The 20,334-nt window shown below is 37.7% G+C and overlaps 1 protein-coding gene across 8 annotated transcripts in view; it reads left to right on the forward strand.

Annotated features, from left to right (window-relative positions):
* Nucleotides 1-20,334, forward strand: part of MSRB3 (methionine sulfoxide reductase B3) — a 216,883-nt gene that overhangs the window by 187,714 nt on the left and 8,835 nt on the right. For all 8 annotated transcript variants that reach the window (XR_007919714.2, XM_008256744.4, XM_008256743.4 and 5 more), the window contains one exon: nt 17,428-17,525. Coding sequence is in view for 7 of the 8 variants with exons in the window: in XM_008256744.4 (XP_008254966.1) it covers nt 17,428-17,525 (98 nt within the window). In the remaining variant the exon portion in view is untranslated. The remainder of the gene's footprint in view (nt 1-17,427; nt 17,526-20,334) is intronic.

Below are 20,334 nucleotides of genomic sequence, written 5' to 3' on the forward strand. Positions count from 1 at the left end.
ACAAGAGCCCCGAATAGCTAAGCAATCTTAATAATGACAAAGCTGGGGGCATCACAATACCAAACCTCAAGACATACTACAGGGCAGTTATAATCAAAACAGCTTGGGACTGGCACAAAAACAGGCGTGTGGACCAATGGAACAGAATAGAAACTCCAGAAATTAATCCACACATCTACAACTAACTTATCTTTGACAGAGGAACCAAAATCAACCCCTAGAACCAAGACAATCTGCTCAACAAATAGTGCTGGGAAAACTGGATCTCCTCATGCAGAAACAGCAAACAAGACCCCTACCTTACACCTTACACACAAATCCCCTCAAAATGGATCAAGGACCTAAATCTATGACTCAGTACCATCAAATTACTAGAGAACATGGGGGAAACCCTACAAGACATTGGCATTGGAGAGACTTTTTGGAAAAGACCCCAGTAGCACAATCAAAGCCAAAATTAACAAGTGGGATTACATCAAACTGAGAAGTTTTTGCACTGCAAAAAAAAAAAAAAAAAAAACACTCAGCAAAGTGAAGAGGCAACTGACAGAATGGGAGAAATTATTTGCAAACTATGAAACTGACAAAGGATTAACTTCCAGTATCTATAAAGAGCTCAAGAAACTAAATAACCAGAAAACAAACAACCAAGGCAAGAAATGGGCAAAGGACCTGAACAGACATTTTTCAAGACAGGAAATTCAGATGGCTAATAGACACATGAAAAAATGCTCAGGATCGCTAGCCATCAGGGAAATGCAAATCAAAAGCACAATGAGATTTGACCTCACCCTGGTTAGAATGTCCCTCATACAGAAATCAACAAACAACAAATGCTGGTGAGGATGTGGGGAGAAAAGTACCTTAATCCAGTGTTGGTGGGAATGTAAACTGATACAGCCTCTGTGGAAGACAATATGGAGATATCTTAGAAAGCTGAATATAGACCTACCATATGACCCAGCCGTCCCATTCTTGCGAATTTATCTAAAGGAAATGAAATCAGCATATGAAGGAATGATCTGTAACCCCATGTTCATTTCAGCTCAGTTTTCAATAACTAAAATATGGAATCAACCCAAATGTCCATCAACTGAAGACTAGATAAAGAAATTATGGTGTATATATATATATATATTATGAAATACTACACAGCAGTAAACAAAAATGAAATCCTGTCATTTGCAAGAAAATGGCTGCAACAGGAAGCCATTATGCTTAGTGAGAAAAGCCAGTCACAAAAAGACAAATACCGTATGGTTTCTCTGATCTGTGATAGCTAATAGAGTACCTAAAATGTAATCTGTAAGAGTGAAACTGACACTTTGAGGTGCAGTGATTTTGAACAGCCCTTGCTTTGACCATTGAGAAACAATATTTTTGTTTATTTGTTTGGTTAATTTTGTTTTTATCTTCAAACTAATCAGCGAACTCTCTACTCAGTGTAGGGTTAATTTTATGAGTATAAAAATTAACTGAAAATTGATCTCTGTAAAATATAAGAATGGGAAAGGAAGAGGAAGAAGGAAGAAAGGTGGGAGTATGGGTGGGAGGGAGGTAAGGTGGGAAGAATCATCATGTTCCCAGATCTGTGTATATTAAATGCATGAAGTTGTATTCCTTAAACAAAATAAAAAATAATAAAAATCAGCAGGAGCTAAGAAACAAGGCATTAAAAAAGTAATAACAGTAAGATATTTTGGAAGCCAGAAACTAAGCAATAACAGGAACCAAGCAAAAAGTTGAGATTAATTGAGAGGTAAAAATTATTGGTGTAGGAGAGACATTACAAATAAATACAAAAACTGTTAAAGATCAAAGAGCTATTAACTGGCTCTTGGTTTACCCCTTAAATCAAAACAGGTGATTTCAGAAAATCTTTTATATAGCACCAGAGACCTTGGGAAAATTTCACCTAAGGGAGTTTTCCAATGTGGGAAATGTAATGAAAATTAATTTTTATCTAACTTTTAAGGCCATAATTTTGGCCACTATTTAATAATAAATACATGACTGAGATTTTTTAAATTTTTAACACTAAAAAAAATCAGATATCAAAAGACTATATATTGCTGCAGTAGGGCTATAGTATTTTATGTTTGTGAATGCTGAACAAGGTTTCCAAACATTTAGACTACTGAAACTAGGAAATATAGAGAAATTTCATATGTGGTAATCTATGGCATGTTATACTCTGGTCTAATGATATAAGGTGCAATAAATACTTGAGAAGTGATTTTCATAGAAAATATTTGAATAAATTTATTATTAATCTTTATAATTTTTGTTAATATTGTCTTCAGCTCCAGCTTAAACTCATTTTTTCAACAAGTATTTATTTATTTCTTACTCAGTACTAAGTGACCTCATCATTCGCAGTTTAGTTGGGTAACTTCAGCATTACTGCACAACTGATAGAATGCTATGTCAGCCTTTAGAGAAGACTCATCAGGTGCCAGAACTTCCAATAAATATTAAGTGACCTGGAGATACTATGATTAATTCTGCCACAAAGACTTGCACATGTGTCTTTTAAAAACAAAGCAAGTATTATCTTTAAGTTCCAGATTTTTCAGGGTAACAGAAATGTATGCAAAAAAATCATCCAGCCAAATTTATTGAATGCCAGGCAACCTTCCAGGAGCAAAATAAATCTCTTTATCTCTTCTCTCATGGAGCTTACATTCAAGTAGGGGAAATAAAGATTAGGAGACAAAAAATATAATAAATGTTCAATGATATATATTTGAAAGTGATAAACATGAAAAAATAGAGCAGAGTAATGGAGGATTGGGTTTTGCAAAGGTTGTCCTGAACAACTTAAATAAGTGACAGTTATCAGACTCTGCCTTGGTTTGATGAAGTTTGCTTTATGCCTTTTTGATACAGCCTATTAAAAATTGTAACATATTAAGGGATGCACAGTATTTGATAAATTGCTTCAACTGTGCCATGCGTCTGCTACAAAGGTGAAGCATATTTTGTCATGTAAACAACTCTAAGCAAGTATTTTGCTCTAAAATATTTGTTTTTAAGAGCTTTTCTGAGGCATATGTTCTGTTTCAAAAAAAAAAAATTTTTTTTTTTTGACAGGCAGAGTGGATAGTGAGAGAGAGAGACAGAGAGAAAGGTCTTCCTTTTTGCCGTTGGTTCACCCTCCAATGGCCGCCGCGGCCGGCGCACCACGCTTATCCGATGGCAGGAGCCAGGTGCTTCTCCTGGTCTCCCATGGGGTGCAGGGCCCAAGCACTTGGGCCATCCTCCACTGCCTTCCCGGGCCATAGCAGAGAGCTGGCCTGGAAGAGGGGCAACCGGGAAAGAATCCGGCACCCCGACCAGGACTAGAACCCAGTGTGCCGGTGCCGCTAGGTGGAGGATTAGCCTATTGAGCCACAGCGCCAGCCCCAAAATTGTTTTTCAAGATGAGTTTTAGAAATTGTCACAGGTGAACTAAGTTTTGACACATCATAAAAAGGTGACATAGACCAGTAAAACAAAGATTTATGAAAACAAGAAAATAATTTTATTTCAGATTTTAGTACTTAAAAATATGTAAGGCCAGCGCCGCGGCTCAATAGGCTAATCCTCTGCCTGCGGCACTAGCACACCGGGTTCTAGTCCCGGTTGGGGCGCCAGATTCTGTCCCGGTTGCACCTCTTCCAGTCCAGCTCTCTACTGTGGCCCGGCAGTGCAATGGAAGATGGTCCAAGTCCTTGGGCCCTGCACCCGCCTGGGAGACCAGGAGAAGCACCTGGCTCCTGGCTTTGGATCAGCACGATGCGCCAGCCGCAGCAGCCATTATGGGGTGAACCAATGGAAAAAGGAAGACCTTTCTCTCTCTCTCTTTCACTGTCCACTCTGCCTGTCAAAAAAAAAAAAAAAAAAGTATGTAGTGTATATGGAATGAAGATCTAAAGCCTATCCAGAAGTTTAAAGAGATTTCAATTAGAGAAAAATGTCAAGATAAAATGTAGATAAGTAAAAGATTTTTGAGGTTTAAACTGCCTCCTAGAAGTGATCATCCTGCGTTTTCATCAGATACATTTATTTAGGGGAGGCATTATTTTGAAGTTTTGGACCTAACTAAAGAATGTTAGTAATTGTCTGACAGTCCCATTGATGCTTTGTAGTGAATAGGCCTAATTCAGGACTGCAGTTGAATAGACATGATCTCATTATTAGTCTAGATTGCATGGTGCTATGAACAGAATCTCTGTTCCTCTGAATTTTACCATCCTGTATCTCTTCTGGTATTCTTAAAATAAGTTAAGCGCAGTAAATAATCTTTACTCAGCAAGCAACTCAAATCACTATCTTCCTGTCCTATATAGCTAATAAATTCTAAGCAAACTCCAAACTCCTTGTGAAGCTTCCTAATGGATGTCTCACTGGACTGAAGAGCTTTTGGAGCAAAATAAAATAATCATCTAAAGTTGAATGTTTTTGGATTGGGGTTACTAGGTCAATACTAAATTTAAAAACAGATTGAGAGACATTTTTTAATGACACTTAGAAATTATGAGTAAAGGTCAGGCTGTTACATGTGATATTGCTCAGATCCTTTGATGCTAAAGGTCTACAACTGACTTATGTGTAAGATATATTGTTAAAAACATTAACTGTGATTTAAAGTAGCAAGAGACAGTTTTCAGGACAGTGAAAATAAAGTCTCCCTCTTCAGTTTTTTGGTTGAAATTATTTGAGTTCAGTAATATTATTGAACCTGAAAAAATATTATTAATAGCTGCATCTGCAAAGAGAAATAGGGAAGCTGGCTCCTGTCAATTCTTGCTTAGGAGTTTCTGAGATGTTTTCAGATTGCAGGAAAACTGTGGGTGAAATCCATACCAATTAGAGATCTTGTGTGTTTGGAACTATTTAAAAATGCTGTGCGGGGCTCAAAGGAATTAGTAAAGCCTGCTGCACTACAGCTACATTATTAATCTCCTAAGAGAATAGATACCAGATGTTCACACTGCCCAAAGGACAACTCAGTGTTCTTGACAGTCTTTAGTTGCATTGTCTTTAAATAGACTGCAATGCCTGAAATGATTATAGGTGATAAAGCTATGTGGTTTCTACATCTGAAATTATCAATGATTATTTTGAAAAAATGAACTATTTTTGATAGGCTGGAAAATATGTTAAATGTGATACTTGTATAAAATTGCCTGAAGCAAAATAGTAGAAATGCTTTGCCTATTAAAATTTTTTTCTTAAACTGGCCCAGAGATAGGTATATCCAGAATACATGATTTTTTTTGGCTTAAATAAAAGAAATTTATTGCAATGCTTCTAGAGGTAGGGAACTTCAAGATCAAGGAGCCAACTCATTCAGCTCCTGGTGAGGGCCCCCTTCCTGGTTTGCAGATGTCTGTCTTTTTTTTTTTTTTTTTCCCTTCAATTTTTTTACTATAGTAAAATACACATGCCATAAAACTTACCATCCTGGACATTTGAAAGTGTGTAGTTCAGTGATATAAAATATATTCACATTGTTGTGTAGCCATCACCATCACTCAATTCAATAACTCCATGTTGTAAAATTGAAACTCTATATCCATTAAACAATAACCTTACTTTTTTCTTCCTTTGAGCCCTGGAAGTCACCATTTTACTTTCTGTCTGTATGATTTTGATTGCTCTAAGGAGGACATTATTGTCTTTTAAATTATGTTTTGCTATTAAATAGTGAAGTATGATATGAGATTTCATTATTAATTAATTGAGGAAATATTTCCATGAGCTAGGTGTTGAAGATGTGGTAGTAAACAAACCATCATGGTTTCATGATGCTTTGTGAGGAAAGCAGACATTAATAAAAAATAATCCATGTCAATAAGTTGTCACAAACCATGACACATGGTTTGAAGAGAAAATACTGGGTTCTGTGAACACATTTGACACAGAAACCCAACCTACAAGTAAAGCTCTGGATTCATTTCTTCACCCATATTTAGTAAGCACCTATTTTGTGTCAAAAAGCAAAACAGATTACAGTATTTCACCCTTGAGTCTCCATTTGATGGGACACAAAATATTAGGAACAATAATTTTAAAGTAAACTAAAAATTAAAATAAAATCTTTTTATCATCAAATACAGCTCTCTTCAATGTCCATAGGAGCATTCAAGTAACATGTAGGATATTTTAGCATGTCCAGATACTTTCATGTCATTCATTTTATTACAGAAACTCCAGAAAAGTAATATTGAATTGTAACATACATTTTTAAAAGTGGGATGATTTAGAGGGATGCCCAGAATCCAAGTATCTTAACATAGGCATCATTGTTTCACTCCGTAGCCAACAACTTATTTTATTTTCTCTTCCTGCCAGGCTTCCTTCCACTTCACTATGCCTTTCAGCCTAACGCTGATTATGGATTCAGCAGCATTCTCTCGGATCTTAATTAACTTGTCTTTTGTGTAGGTTATATCATTGCTATCTGCCCCTGCTCCCATCCCTCTACCCCCTGTCAATGTGAAACGGTTTCTCTTTATTGAACTCTGTCCTGGTTTTCTTGTCCTCTTGCTTCTTGAATGCTGTGGTTACTGACTCTATTTATCTGCTCAACTTTTAGATAACCTGACTGGTACATCTCTATAGTTACATCTTCCTCCTCTATATCCTTATCCATGATCTTGTTGTCTTTTAAGTTCTGATGACTTTCACATCTGTATGTTTAGCTTAGGTCTCTTTCCAAGACCACATATCCCTCTGCCTCCTAGATAGTTACACAGGAAACCGATTTTATGATTTTCCTCTTAAGAATATATGTCTAGCATTACCCATCTCATCATATAGGCGGGACACCCAGTAATAATTCAATACTGCCTTTCTCCTTCACTGCCTTGTATGTACCATAGTCATCAAGGTCACTGAATTCTGCTCTCTTAATGTCTCCATAATATCTTCCTTGCTCTCCAGTCCCATTGCAAATATCTTCATTTAAAAATTCATCAATTCTGTTGCAGTATATAGTCTTCCATCTGATATATTTGTTTTCATTCTCCCTCTCATTCCTCACCTTCTAGCCTGCTTCCAGAGACATCTTCCTAAAACTACAAATCTTAACATGCTAGTAGTTTGCTTACAAACCTTCATGTGGTCTCTCATCATCATGTCATCCAGAAAACCCCTAGCACTACCACCACCATTTAGAACTACTGGGTCACTTGGCAACAAGATGAAAGAATAAGGGTATTGGCAACCAAAATAAAATGAATGCTTGAGTAGTAAATTGAATTGAAATTTTATTAGCATTTCCTATCTTTATGAATTTGAGTCTATGGATTTAATGCTGCTTTTCATTTATATTCTAAACTCCCTGCTTTTCAAGATAAGTATTGTAAGTATAAATTTTATTCCAGGTACTGCTTAGTAAATCTCAATGAAGCATGGGAAAATGTTTGCCAAAAGCAATGATTTTCTTCTTGTCATAATTACTGTGGAATAGTTTGTCTCTTGAAACCATTGCTTGTTTGCCATAATGGAATCATGTGATCAGCATATAGGAAGATACTTGTCCTTATATTTGCAATGGCAAGAGAAAAGAAATACCATATATTCTCAAACCATATCAGATAATCACATCCAAACTTGAAAATTAGTCCAATTCCTTCCACACTGCACCAGTCAGTGAGGAGACTGTTCTGATATGCTGATTCTAAGTCATGCAGCATTGCAGATATCACGCAAGTAAATGTTAACCACATACAGTTGGGCCATAATCTGTTTCTAGCCACAGAGTTAAATCTGATCAAATTAAAACTACTGAGCTTTGCATTGATTTTGATATTTTTCTCAGTAAGGTAAAAAAAAATGGTAATGTAGTTGTGGTAAGTAAAAAAATTATGATGCCTTAAACCATTTGTTTCTTCACATAAAATATTATATCAGGAGTCTAAAATCTATAGTTTATTAAAAAGAAATTTCAGTTTCTTGTTCACAGTGGTAGACTGAGCATACATGTTTTTTTCCCTCTCTCCAAAGGGATCCCCTTTGATACAAGACTAAGGGGAATAAGGAAAAGAAGGAAGTGAAGGAGAAGGGTAAAAGGAAACAGAAAAAAAAATCTATTTCAGAGAACTGGAGTGGTGTAGGGGATCTTGAGCAGACAAGAAAGTTTAAACGGTATTTCCAAGAGAAAAGAAAATGGTTGGAAATGCATTAATGGGTATGACTGATTAAAGAAAGCTACAGACTATAAAATATGTACAAAAGTTGTTTCAGAGATGCCCATCAGAGTTACCAAAAGGCTCAGAGTGCAGAATCAACAAAAGTAGAATGGTTGACAACCAGGTGTTTAATTGAAAAATCTAAAGGATGACTCAATCAGTTTTACATATCCCTCACCTTCATATTTACTGTGAAGGCAGTGAACTGGAAGACTGCTCTCTTAAGATGTATAACAGTCTTGCTGGGGGAATGGAGGCAGCTGCTGGGTGTTGGTTTTCCAGAATAAACCATTTCTCATTCAGGTATTGCATAAACCCCAGGAGAAACCCTTGTCTCTGAGCAAATAATAACAGAGTTCCCAGAGCTCCCAGGCAGCTTTCCTATACAGAATTGAAGACTGCTAAGGAAATAAACCTATGCTAGATCTGAGGACAGAGGGAATCTATGTCAGACTGTAGGAGATGACCCATACCTGAAATGGGAACTGTCAATCAGGGATCACCACAGACATACAGAGCAAACCAAGAGCCTAAAACAAAAAACCAAGATAAGAATAATTGATGCAGAGAAAATAGAGGTGTTTTAGAAAATGACTTAAAAGGTAAAATAAAACCACCTTCTAATTCATAGTCTCAGAGATATTTGGAAAGCTATTTCATTGATAAAATAAGATAATAATGTAAAAAAAAAATCAGAGGAAAGAACAACCAGAGGCTAAGCATAGTGTGAAAAAATGTTACCTGCCACAAAATGCCATTTATATAAATTTTTTTAAAAGATTTTATTTATTTATTTAAGAGGTAGAGTTGCAGACAGTGAGAAGGATAGACAAGAGAGAGGTCTTCTGTCCGTTGGTTCACTCCCCAATTGGCTGCAACAGCTGGAGCTGTGCTAATCCGAAGCCAGGAGCCAGGGGCCTTCTCCTGGTCTCCCATGTGGGTGCAGGGGCCCAAGGACCTGGGCCATCCTCCATTGCTTTCCCGGACCATAGCAGAGAGCTGGATTGGAAGAGGAGCAGCTGGGACTAGAACAGGTGCTCATATGGGATGACGGTGCCGCAGGTGGAGGAGTAACCTACTGAGCTATGATGCCGGCCCCATAAGTTTTTAACTATCTAAAACAAAATATTATTTAGGGATATAGACATATGTAGGAAGTGAAAGAAAACAAGTATGGAATAGAACATAAACGAATATACTTGCAGCATCAGGAAGTATAGGAGTAGGGAAGGTTGGAGGTAGATCTGGCTGTAATTATAATATTTTGCTTTACTAGAAAAAGATAAAAGAAGAAAAACCTGAAGCAAATATGGAAAATAGTGTTATCTGGTAAATTTGAGTAGTTAATATCTGTTAAATCATGGATGCCTATTTTGTATACTTTCAGTTGTATGAGGATACTTCAGGGAATTTGTGGAAAGTAGAATTAAATGATAAGTTTATTTTGATGTGAAAATAAACTTACATCCATGCATATGGGTGGGGAGGGTCTTCAAAAGTTCATGAAAAATGCATATTTGACAAATCTATGCATGGATTTCAAAATTTTTTACATCAAAATAGAGTTATCTTTTACTTCTATATTTCTGTGTATTTTTAAATTTTTTTATTATTTATTAGAGAGACAGAGTTATAGACAGAGGGAAAGACAGAGAAAAAGGTCTTCCATCCACTGGTTCACTTCCCAAATGGCCGCAATGGCCGGAGCTCAGCCAGTCCGAAGGCAGGGACCAGGACCTCTGGGTCTCCTACACTGGCACAGGAGCCCAAACACATGGGCCATCTTCCACTGCCCTCCCACGCTACAGCAAAGAGCTGGGTTAGAAGAAAAAGAGCAACCGGGACATGAACCAACACTCACATGGGGTGTCAGCGTTGCAGGTAATGGGTCAGCCTACTATGCCATAGTAGTGTCAGCTCCATCTATGAACTTTTTAAAAAGATTCTTTTTTTATTTGAAAGGCAGAAGAATAGAGTTTCCGCCTGCTGGTTCACTCCCCAAATACCCATAGTGGCCAGGACTAGGTCTGACTGAAGCCAGGAACAGAGAACTCAATCCAGATCTTCCATGTGGTTGGCAGGGACACAACTACTTGAGCCATACCTGTTGCCTCCTAGTGTACACATTATCAGGAGGCTAGAATCAGGAGTCAGATCTGGAACTCACACCCAGCCACTTCAGTAGGGTACATAGGCTTCTTAGGGGGCATCTTAACTGCTAGGCTAAATGCCTGTCCCTCATGAACTTTTTAAAGTGTCCTCATATTAGAAATATTTGTAATTAAAAACCAAACATTGAAATTTTGAGTTGCAAAAAGTTCCATATAAAATGTGGTAAGATAATGATCCAAACCAAAAACAGAAGGAAATGTGGTATACCTTTTAACAAATAATACAGTGTAAGAAAGAAAAAGCTGTTTGCCTTTAAGCAGCCTGGTATTATGTCCAGTGACTGGAGATAGAAACAGAATCCTAGCACTGTTTAGCTCTGCAGTAAGCAAGATGTAAATATCATAGTAATATAAATGCCATTTATTAGTTCTTAGCTCTTAGAATTTGTAGATAAAGAATGAATATTTCATCATGATTGGCCCTTGGAATGTAGGGGGAAAGGGAAAGGGTAGGTGGGAGAAGAATGTTTTATGGAGTCCATTGATATCTCAAGGCTGTTTTATAGAGTCCAGTGATATCTCAATTTACAGAATGTCCATGTGTTCATTTGTTCATTCCTCAGATAGCTCTTTGACTATCTGTTATGTAACAAGCAATAATTCAGGTGTTGCACAACACAGTGGTAGATAAACTCTCCATTTTTATTAAATTACATTGTAATTAAAGAGGCAGATATTATCAAATGAAATTTTAAAAGGATAAAAATTAATATATTATCAAAAATTGGAAAAGGGAGGGGAAATGAGATTAGTGTTCATATGAATACTTAGTCATCACCTTTCCTATGAAGAAATAATTTCATGGGGCTGGCATTTGGCCTAGCAGGTAAAGCTGCCATCTCTGATGCTGGCATCCTAGATGGGTGCCAGTCCCTGTCCTGGTTGCTTCACTTCTGATCCAGCTCCCTGCTAAAAGCAGCACAAGATGGCCCAAGTGTTTGGGCATCTGCCAATCATGTGGGAAGCTCCTGGCTCTTGGCTTCAGCCTGGCCCAGCCCTAGTGATTGCAGCCATCTGGGTAATGAACCAATGGATGGAAGATCTCTGTGTGTGTGTGTCTCTCCCTCTCTCTTTGCCTCTCCCTCTGTGTGTATAACTCTTTCAAATAAATAAATAAATCTTTAAAAAAAAAGAAATTCATAATGTCTAAAACAGCATTCTCCAATGGTGATAATACCCCATATCTTGTGGTACCTATTATGGTAGACTATTAAAAACTTACATGTGGCTAGTGTGACTAAAGAACTATAATTTTACTTCATTTGAAATATAAATGTAATTTATATTTAGTTTGTGACATGTGGAATGTGGAGATTTAAAATGAAGGAATCAAGAGATAGCAGTATAAGCACATTTTGTAGAATTAAACAGAAACCCGGGCTGGTGCCGTGGCTCACTTAGTTAATCCTCTGCCTGCAGCACCGACATCCCATATGGGTGCCCAGTTCTAGTCCTGGTTGCTCCTCTTCCAGTCCAGCTCTCTGCTGTGGCCCAAAAAGGCAGTGGAGGATGGCCCAAGTGCTTGGGCCCTGCACCCGCATGGGAGACCAGGAAGAAGCACCTGGCTCCTGGCTTTGGATTGGCACAGCGCCGGCCATGGCGGCCATTTGGGGAGTAAACTAACGGAAGGAAGACCTTTCTCTCTCTCTCTCTCTCTCTCACTGTCTGTAACTCTACCTGTCAAAAAAAAAAAAAAAAAAAAGAATTAAACAGAAACCCTATTAACTGTGGTTACCTTACGAGGAGGGGAATTGAAAGATAGTATTTCATTATGAGCATCTTGCAGCATTTGATATTTTTACTGTATGCATGTATTTTGCTTATCATTATATAACTTTTTGGATTACTATATTGCAACCAAATGGGTCTTTAGGAAGAATAGAAATCTGGTGGTTTTTTTTTTAGAAGATTTATTTATTTATTTGAAAGTCAGAGTTACACAGAGAGAGAAGAAAAGGCAGAGAGAGAGAGGTCTTCCATCCGCTGGTTCACTCCCCAATTGGCCGCAATGGCCGGAGCTGTGCCAAACTGAAGCCAGGAGCCAGGAGCCAGGAGCTTATTCCGGGTCTGCCATGTGGGTGCAGGGGCCCAAGGACTTGGGCCATCTTCCGCTATTTTCTCAGGCCATAGCAGAGAGCTGGATTGGAAGTGGAGCAGCCAAGACTGAAACTGGCGCCCATATGGGATCCCAGCACTGCAGGTGGTGGCTTTTTCCTGCTATGCCACAACGCCAGGCCGAGAAATCTGTTTTTAAATAAGATAAAAGTTATACTTGAGTGTCAATTCAATGAGATTATTTAGCAAGAATCAGGGCTCTAAACTTCAATTTTTGTTAGCAGAGAGGCCTTCATAGAGTTTTATTACTTCAAATAGCTAAAAAAGTAAATTTTAATCATATTTCAATTATGGAGAACCTAAAAGCTAAAAATTTCAAAATATGGCCCTAGAGTTATAGAGCCATGGGAACTGATACACACATACAAAAAATATTGACCTGGACCTGCATCTCCAGCTTGTCTTACCAAAACTATGCTCAAATTTATATTATCATAATTAAACTATAACTCAAGTTTGGGATACATTGTGCTTAAGCTTATTTTATATTTGAAGATGAAACTTTTTGCAGTTACCTTTCAGTTCATATGCTCTTATTCATAGGTAGTTTCTTCTATGTTTTGATGGGTCACGTAAGTAACTTGCTGAAATTTCCAAGTTGTGTTTCAGTATGTGGGGAAGATGTACAGGAAGTTAAAGGTGTATAGGGATGCTTGTTAAATTAAGAATAGGGGAATGAGGGCCCATTTTCTAGACATGGTGCAGATAGAATTGACTTCAACTTGTTTATAGTCTGTTGCTAACTTTAACAACTTGTTTCAAAGATTTTTGAGAGGAAGGAGGAGGATGTTGAGCTAGAAAGCTGAGAAAGTTTTTCTCAGGTGTCAATAAAACACTACTTGGGGGAAGTTTTGTCACTGTTCAATTATGGATTTGAGTAGACTCAGAGCAGCTTTATTAAGGTACATTTGGAGGAGATTATTATTTTTACCACAATCTAAAAAACTCTGCCCTAGCATAGATGTAGTAGGCAACAAGGAAGTGCCACTAATAATCTGCATCATTTGTTCTTCTGTTAGAGATGGAAATAGCATCTGAATTCATTTCATCATTTGCAAGAAATATTAAATTATAGCTGCAGATTAATGTGTTCCCTGGTTACAAAAATCTAAAGCAGAACTACCATATTCCATCTTGTCTGCTTTGATACTGCTTGTATTTATTTGCTATCTGGAGATGGGAATTCTTTGAGGAGAGAAACTATTTATTGAAAATACAATATTTGTGATAATAATAGGCTAATATCTAAAAAGCACAGTTTATGTTCTTTGACATGAAATGATAAGAGGCCCCAAATCCAACCTCATCAAATAGAAACAAAGGGATGTGTTGGGGGTGGGGTGAGCCAACTCTGTTTATACAGGTTTTCACATGACTTTTCTTTTAAAAAGTGCATGGAATGCATCCAAAACAAATAATATTTTGTTAGATGAGAAGACCAAAAGGAAAATCCTAGAGAAAGGAGGATGGATGATCTTTCTTTAATGTCAAAACTGACATAAACACACTCCCCTTCCCCCACCCTTTTGCTCAAGATAATTTTCTCAACAAGACGCAGATTGCTTCAGTCTTTCTCTATCACCCTTTGAAGCACTTTCCTTATTATTAGGAGTGGGGGCAGGGTTTCCTTTGAGGATTTTTACAGCATTGAAGAGTTCCTCCTTTAAATACTTTCACATGATGAGGGAATTCCGCTTTCAAAGTGCTGTCATCACTGTGCCGCCTTTGCCATAACACAGTTTACTCTTGGGTGAGGATCCTTCTTAGTTGGATTGTCACTAAAACTTACCTTTCTGATAGATTCTCTTTTGGTAGAGCTTCACTTTTTCTGAGACCTAGCAAAGCAACTCAGCGTTTTCCTTTGTTAATCTTGTTGGTAAAGTTAGCCATGGTTCTCTTTTGAGATGTGTTCCATCACATGGGGTTCTAATCTTCAACATGGTTTCTGTCATCAGTCTCCACTAATTAAGATTTGGGTGACATGCTGATACTCTGTTTTGAAAACTGCATTTCTCCTATAATGCAAAAAGACTGGGGAGTCCTGAAATATATCTTTACTGACTTTTTTTTTTAGTGCTTCTTCCATTGTTTCAGCAATGCCACCATAAACAACAAAGAAACTATTCAATGTCAACAATTTCCCAGAAACATTGAAATCTTTTAAGAACCTCCAATTCATTTCACCCTAGCTGGCCCAGTTCTATTTTTTAATACATTTTTTTTCTGAAAATTCTGTAAATTTTATTTCAGGTAGACAAAATGTACAGTTATATGGGTTAGCAGTTTATTTGAAAGTAATTCCCTTGCCCCAAATCTTTAGTAGGTGGTGATTCACAATTAATTGGAAAGAATTAGAATTAAACTCCAGATATAGTTTTCTGAATGTTACTGCATCAGGGTGAGTTTCTACATCTTTGTAGTTGTTTTTGGATAAATAATTAATTGTTGTTTTGGGTAAATAAGTAATCAATTATATCTCAAACTAAATTATATCATTTATATCATAATTCCTATACTTTCCCTTTGAACAGCTTGGCCATTAGAAAGTGAGAGAATCCATATTATTTAGGATATACTCATTATTTGGCTTATTTGCTTTCACCCAGAGATCCTTAAGTGCAACAGTACAACAATCAGCTAATCCAGGCAGGACAATAAAGATATTTCTTGAAACCTGCAACTTCCTTCCTGCCAGAGTGTTCAAAAGACTTCTGAGTCTTTTATTGAGGAAGAAAGTGGAACATAAGAAAAGAGCCCTAGACCAAAGTCAACATCCAGGTTCTAGTTTTGGTTCTGCTTCATACTGCCTGTGTAACCTTAGCAAGTAACTTATCCTTTGGCCTATTCCCACACCCTTTACCCCTGCCCCTCCCTCACAAATAACTGTGAAATGAGTGATTTAGCTGATCTTCATATTTCTACCATGGTAAATACGTGGTAAGGCTGTTTCTCCATCTCCATTGAGAGACTTAGTTACAGTGATTGGGCCAAGTTGAATACAGCAGTGAGAAATGAGCATAGATATTTGTTAGTCTGTAAAACAGGAGTCTTATTTCCTGTGGGACTCTGTAATATAATTATTCATTCTCATTACTTATTTAAGGCTAACTGGAAGTCAACTTAATTAACATTTGAGCTGTATCTTTGTGCTGAAGACCATGATAGGCAGTGAGAATACATGGGCTAGTGAGTTCCTTACTTTCAAGATAGTCAACTTCTAGTCATAAGGGAAGCATGAAAATAAATGTCACAAATCGAGTGTAATAAATAGACAAGACAAATATATACATATATATAAATAGTACAGAGGTAGCACAGAAGAAAACATGAATAGATACACACATGTATATATTTCTCTCTACATATTTTGAATTCTAGAAATAGGAAAATGTGTATATGTCACCTCTTTACTGCTGAGCCAAATATGTCGCCCCATAACATTAGTTGTCTTAAACAATCAAATTATGCAACGGAAGATTTAAAAATAAAATACAGAATGTTTTATTTTTTTCTCATAGATTAATGACTTTATTTTTCAATGTCCTTAAATATCAGCATTAAACCTGTCTTCACTATGGTACTCTGTCTCTGAACAAACAACCTAAATATATCAAGTCATCATTATAAATAATACAGTCTAGAGTATATTTAAGTTCTCTTCAGAATTTAGAAAATAGGAAGAAATGGGTTTTCTTAAGATGCTATTAGTCTCAACATAATTAATTTTTGTGAAATGGTATAGTCCAAAGGTTACAGCTTTCCTGGTGATTTGTAGCGATCTTGAGCTGCAATCAAGGAATTGGAAACTGTTTTAACTCCTGTTGTTAAATCTGGCACTGACTATGAAATTTATGCTGTTGTGTAGTGAGGGATGGGAGAACTTGGGGGAGTTTATAAAAACGTGGCTTGAGCTAATTTGTTTTGTTTGAAACTGGAAATCATATTGTTGAAGCTTTCATTCTGTTTTCTTTCAATGGGTGTATTCACACAAAGCACTGTCTTTCTAAAAGGCTTCCTCTTTTCTTTAGGAGTAACTTTGGCTTCTGGAAGAAAAAAAAAAAGAGTTGCACCAGCAATTCAGCAATCTAGCACCTCTTTCATCATTTGGGGGATTCAAGCTTCAGTTCAGTAACTCCAGATATATTTTTGGGGAACTCAAAAACATTCTCATAAGTACTGAACACAAAGCGTGACTGTACACTCAAAATGTTTGTGCCATCTTATGGCCTATTTACCATTGAGTTTTTTAAAATGTGCATATATTTTTAAAAAATCATTAGAATAAATGAAAATTGGAACAAGATGCTCTTTGAGAGAAGGTGCTACCTAGAGAGGCCAGAGTAATGTGCTCTGTGGGTCTCCCAGGAAAGGAGCAAGATTCTTGCCTGTAAAATAGAAGCTAGATTTTTTTAGATGCTTTATCCCAAGAAATTAGATTAAGCTGGAAACAACAGGATATTAATCTTTTTAATATTCTAATCACCCAAACTAAGTAATAAAAGAGCTTTCCTTCTAAAGAAGCATGGAATAGTTTTGAAATTTGACAGAAAAAATTGATTGTAACTTGAAAACATCATAATGGAAGATTCATAGTGCTTCAAGGCCAGGCCCACTGACTATGTAATGAGAGAAAGGAGGTGAGAGAGCTTTCTACTTTGGGGAATGCTCTAGAAAACCACTGGAGAATCTGAGAATGTTTTATGAGCCACAAACCCCCAGTGCAGCTATAATCTGAATGTGAGGAAAGTGTTACTCCTAACAGATAACTGTGCTCCTGTAAACTGTGCTATCCTTCAACTTTTGATGCCCCCCCACTTTTTTTTTTTTTTCAGGTTTAAAAAGTTAAGCGTGAGTCACAGAGAAGGGTTTCCACCATTTGATTAGCATTTTTTAAAAAGTCTTATTCTAACCGAAGACCATCTCTCCTCTCTCTTCTGGTTGTTGTTCCTGCTTTCATCCAGGTTGGCCTTCGTTCCATGATGTGATCAGTTCTGAGGTCATCACGTTCACAGACGACTTCTCCTATGGGATGCACAGGGTGGAAACCAGCTGCTCTCAGGTGAGTTAACCCCACCTGAAAACCATGTGTGCCAGTCTCTCTGCATTGCAAACACTTTCTGGACGCCTAATTGTACGAAAATATGGTAACTGGGCCAAGTGGGATAAACACACAAAGTGAAGTCTTAGAAAAATTCAAATAATATCTCAGCCTTAGGTGATTAGTAAGTCTAATGAAATGTGAATCGTGGCTTTGACACTATTAAACAAAACCACTGGTAGGAAAAAAAGTCATCTTCAGCGGACTCAATATGGGGGGGAGTAGGCTATTCTTGGGGTGTATGAAGATTTCATTAGGTGCCCGTACATAAGCTGATGTTTTGATAATCTCCCCTCCCTGTAGTTCTGTTCACCCCCTGTTCAGTCACAATGTTTCTAGTGGCAGTGATCCAGTCACAGGCAGTGGGGACTCTGAAGTGACTTTTCTGGACTCGTGTGAGGAACAAGGCTGAGAGAGAAGCTGTAGCAAGCAGAAGTTCAGCACTGGCTATTTGAGGGAAGAGTACACCTGTGAGATAAGGGCACTCCTTCTCAGCTTCTTCAAGTATGTAGACTTATCTTCATTTCTAAGGATGTTCTGGTTAGTTCTGTCCATTGGATGGTAACCAAATTAATGCAGGCTCTCAGCGAGGAGGGCACAAAAATAGTTAATCCTTCAAGAGATGAACTTGTTAGTATTTTGTGCTTAAAACCAGACACAGTTAGAAGCCTTTGACGCAGTTTCATGTTCTATAGCAGCTCATCCTGTTCTTCGAACCTGCTTTAAATAAGAGACATGTAAAGTTTGAGGGTGGTGGCATTGAAATGCACTGATACAACAGGGTATTTTGTTGAGGAGATTTCCATTGCACCCCTCAGAAGTCAAGGGGCACAGCCAGGCAGCTCTGATAGTGAAGTGGTTGCCACACACAGCCTTCCTCAGGATTCCTCTACTTGCCCTTTACCCATGTTTCCTTAACCCCCTTCATCAGGGACAAGATATTCAGGGAGTAGGTGGAATATTTACTACCAAGTAGGGAGGAATATTGGTTTGAACTAATCATCTGATGAATTTCTGTCTTCATTTCTTTGGAGAAACAGAAAAGGCTGGCAAGTTAATTATCTTTCATGTATTAGGACAACTCACTCCCTTGAAAAGCAGGCTTTGTATTTTATCTAAATCACATTTTCAGCTCACTCTAGTTCTCAGATAGGAGTCTGCACATGATAGTGAGACTTCCTGGTCCTAGCTCTCACCCCAGAGATTATCATTTAATTGGACTGGGGGTAGTCTGAGCAGTGGCAGTTTTAAAAACTCCCTAGTGAGTGCTCACAATGACTCTGTGAGGTGGGTACTGTTATTCTCCCTTATTTTACAGCTGAGGAAACTAAAGTACATAGAAGGGTAAGTTTTAAGTGACAGAGCTGAAACTTGCATTTAGGCTTTCTGGCTCCAAAGCTATTTATGGGACACAATAAGACGGCAGACCTAAGAAGATAGACGGATAGACTGGAAAGGATCATATAAAACTTTTTTTAAATCCCATGATCTCCTAGTGACTAGTTTAATTCAATCCAGTTCTGAATTCAATTGAATTTAATTGGTGATTTTATAACTATCACAGAAAGAAATTGAGATTATCTACTCTAAAACAAAAAAAAAAAATTGGCAAGTGGTAATGATAGATGGGGTGGTACACAGTTAATTGTCATTTAGGTACAAGATACTTAATATACCTCCTTTAAGGCTAATAGAAAAGGCTGTTATGTAACTGCTACTTTGCTTTTCATTTGCTACTTTGCTTTGCATTTCATTTCATTTTCATTTCATTCATGCTGGGTGTTGAGGGCAGGGGAGAAGATCTTCCAACTGTTGGTCTACTCCCCAAATGGCCACAATGGCTGAAGCTGGGCCAGGCTGAAGCCAGGAGCCTGGAACATCCGGGTATGACATGTGAGTGGCAGGGGCCCAAATATTTGGGGCCATCCTCCACTGCTTTCCTAGGTGCATTATTAGGGAGCTGGATGGGAAGTGGAGCATATGGGACTGGAACTGTGTCTCACATGGGATGCTGATGTCAAAGGAAGCAGCTTAATCCTCTGTGTCACAATGCTGACCCTCAGAACTGATTTTCAGACATTGAGTCTTATGACAACTAAATTAAGAAAGTGCAAAAGAGTGAAATATTAATTTTCTTTAAGGTCCTCCTCTTTGATTTCCTTGTGACTAATTGTTATAATTCACAATTGGAATAAATGTACTCCTTGCTCTGGGCCAGCTGCAGAGATCACATCACTGGTAGTCAAGAACAGAGCAGTTTGAAGGTACCCTACAGTTACCAAAGAGAAATGAACCCTACAAATGATGTCACCACTAGGCAGCAGTCATAATATGATGTTGAGTTAAACCAGGCATAGCTCTTGGATCTTTGGTTAAAGGCCAGGATGACTAACTCTTGCTGTTCTAGGGTGAATTACTCTTGTCCTCAGAGTCTTTCTCTAGAAGTTGTGTGAAGAACTCACTCTGATCTCATTTGAATTTTGGACTTCTTTTCTGCCACCTTCACAATTCATATTCAGAAACTATCAGACCCTTTCTCAAAGATAAGTTTTAAATTTTAACAGAAGAAGGAAAAGGAGTTTTGTTCCATTAGGGTGTGTGTGAAAATATGTGCTTTATGAAGTGAGTTCTGTGTTGGAGACAGCCAGGTTCTAGCAGTAAAGACTGATAAGGTTTACTGGACTCTTCCTCCTGTGGTCAGAGCAAGGGATATCTGCCACTCACAATAACAGTGCACCAAATTCTAATGTGCAGGGAACTCTTTCACTCT

This window comes from Oryctolagus cuniculus, chromosome 11, assembly GCF_964237555.1.
Source record: "Oryctolagus cuniculus chromosome 11, mOryCun1.1, whole genome shotgun sequence".
Classification (NCBI taxonomy): domain Eukaryota; kingdom Metazoa; phylum Chordata; class Mammalia; order Lagomorpha; family Leporidae; genus Oryctolagus; species Oryctolagus cuniculus.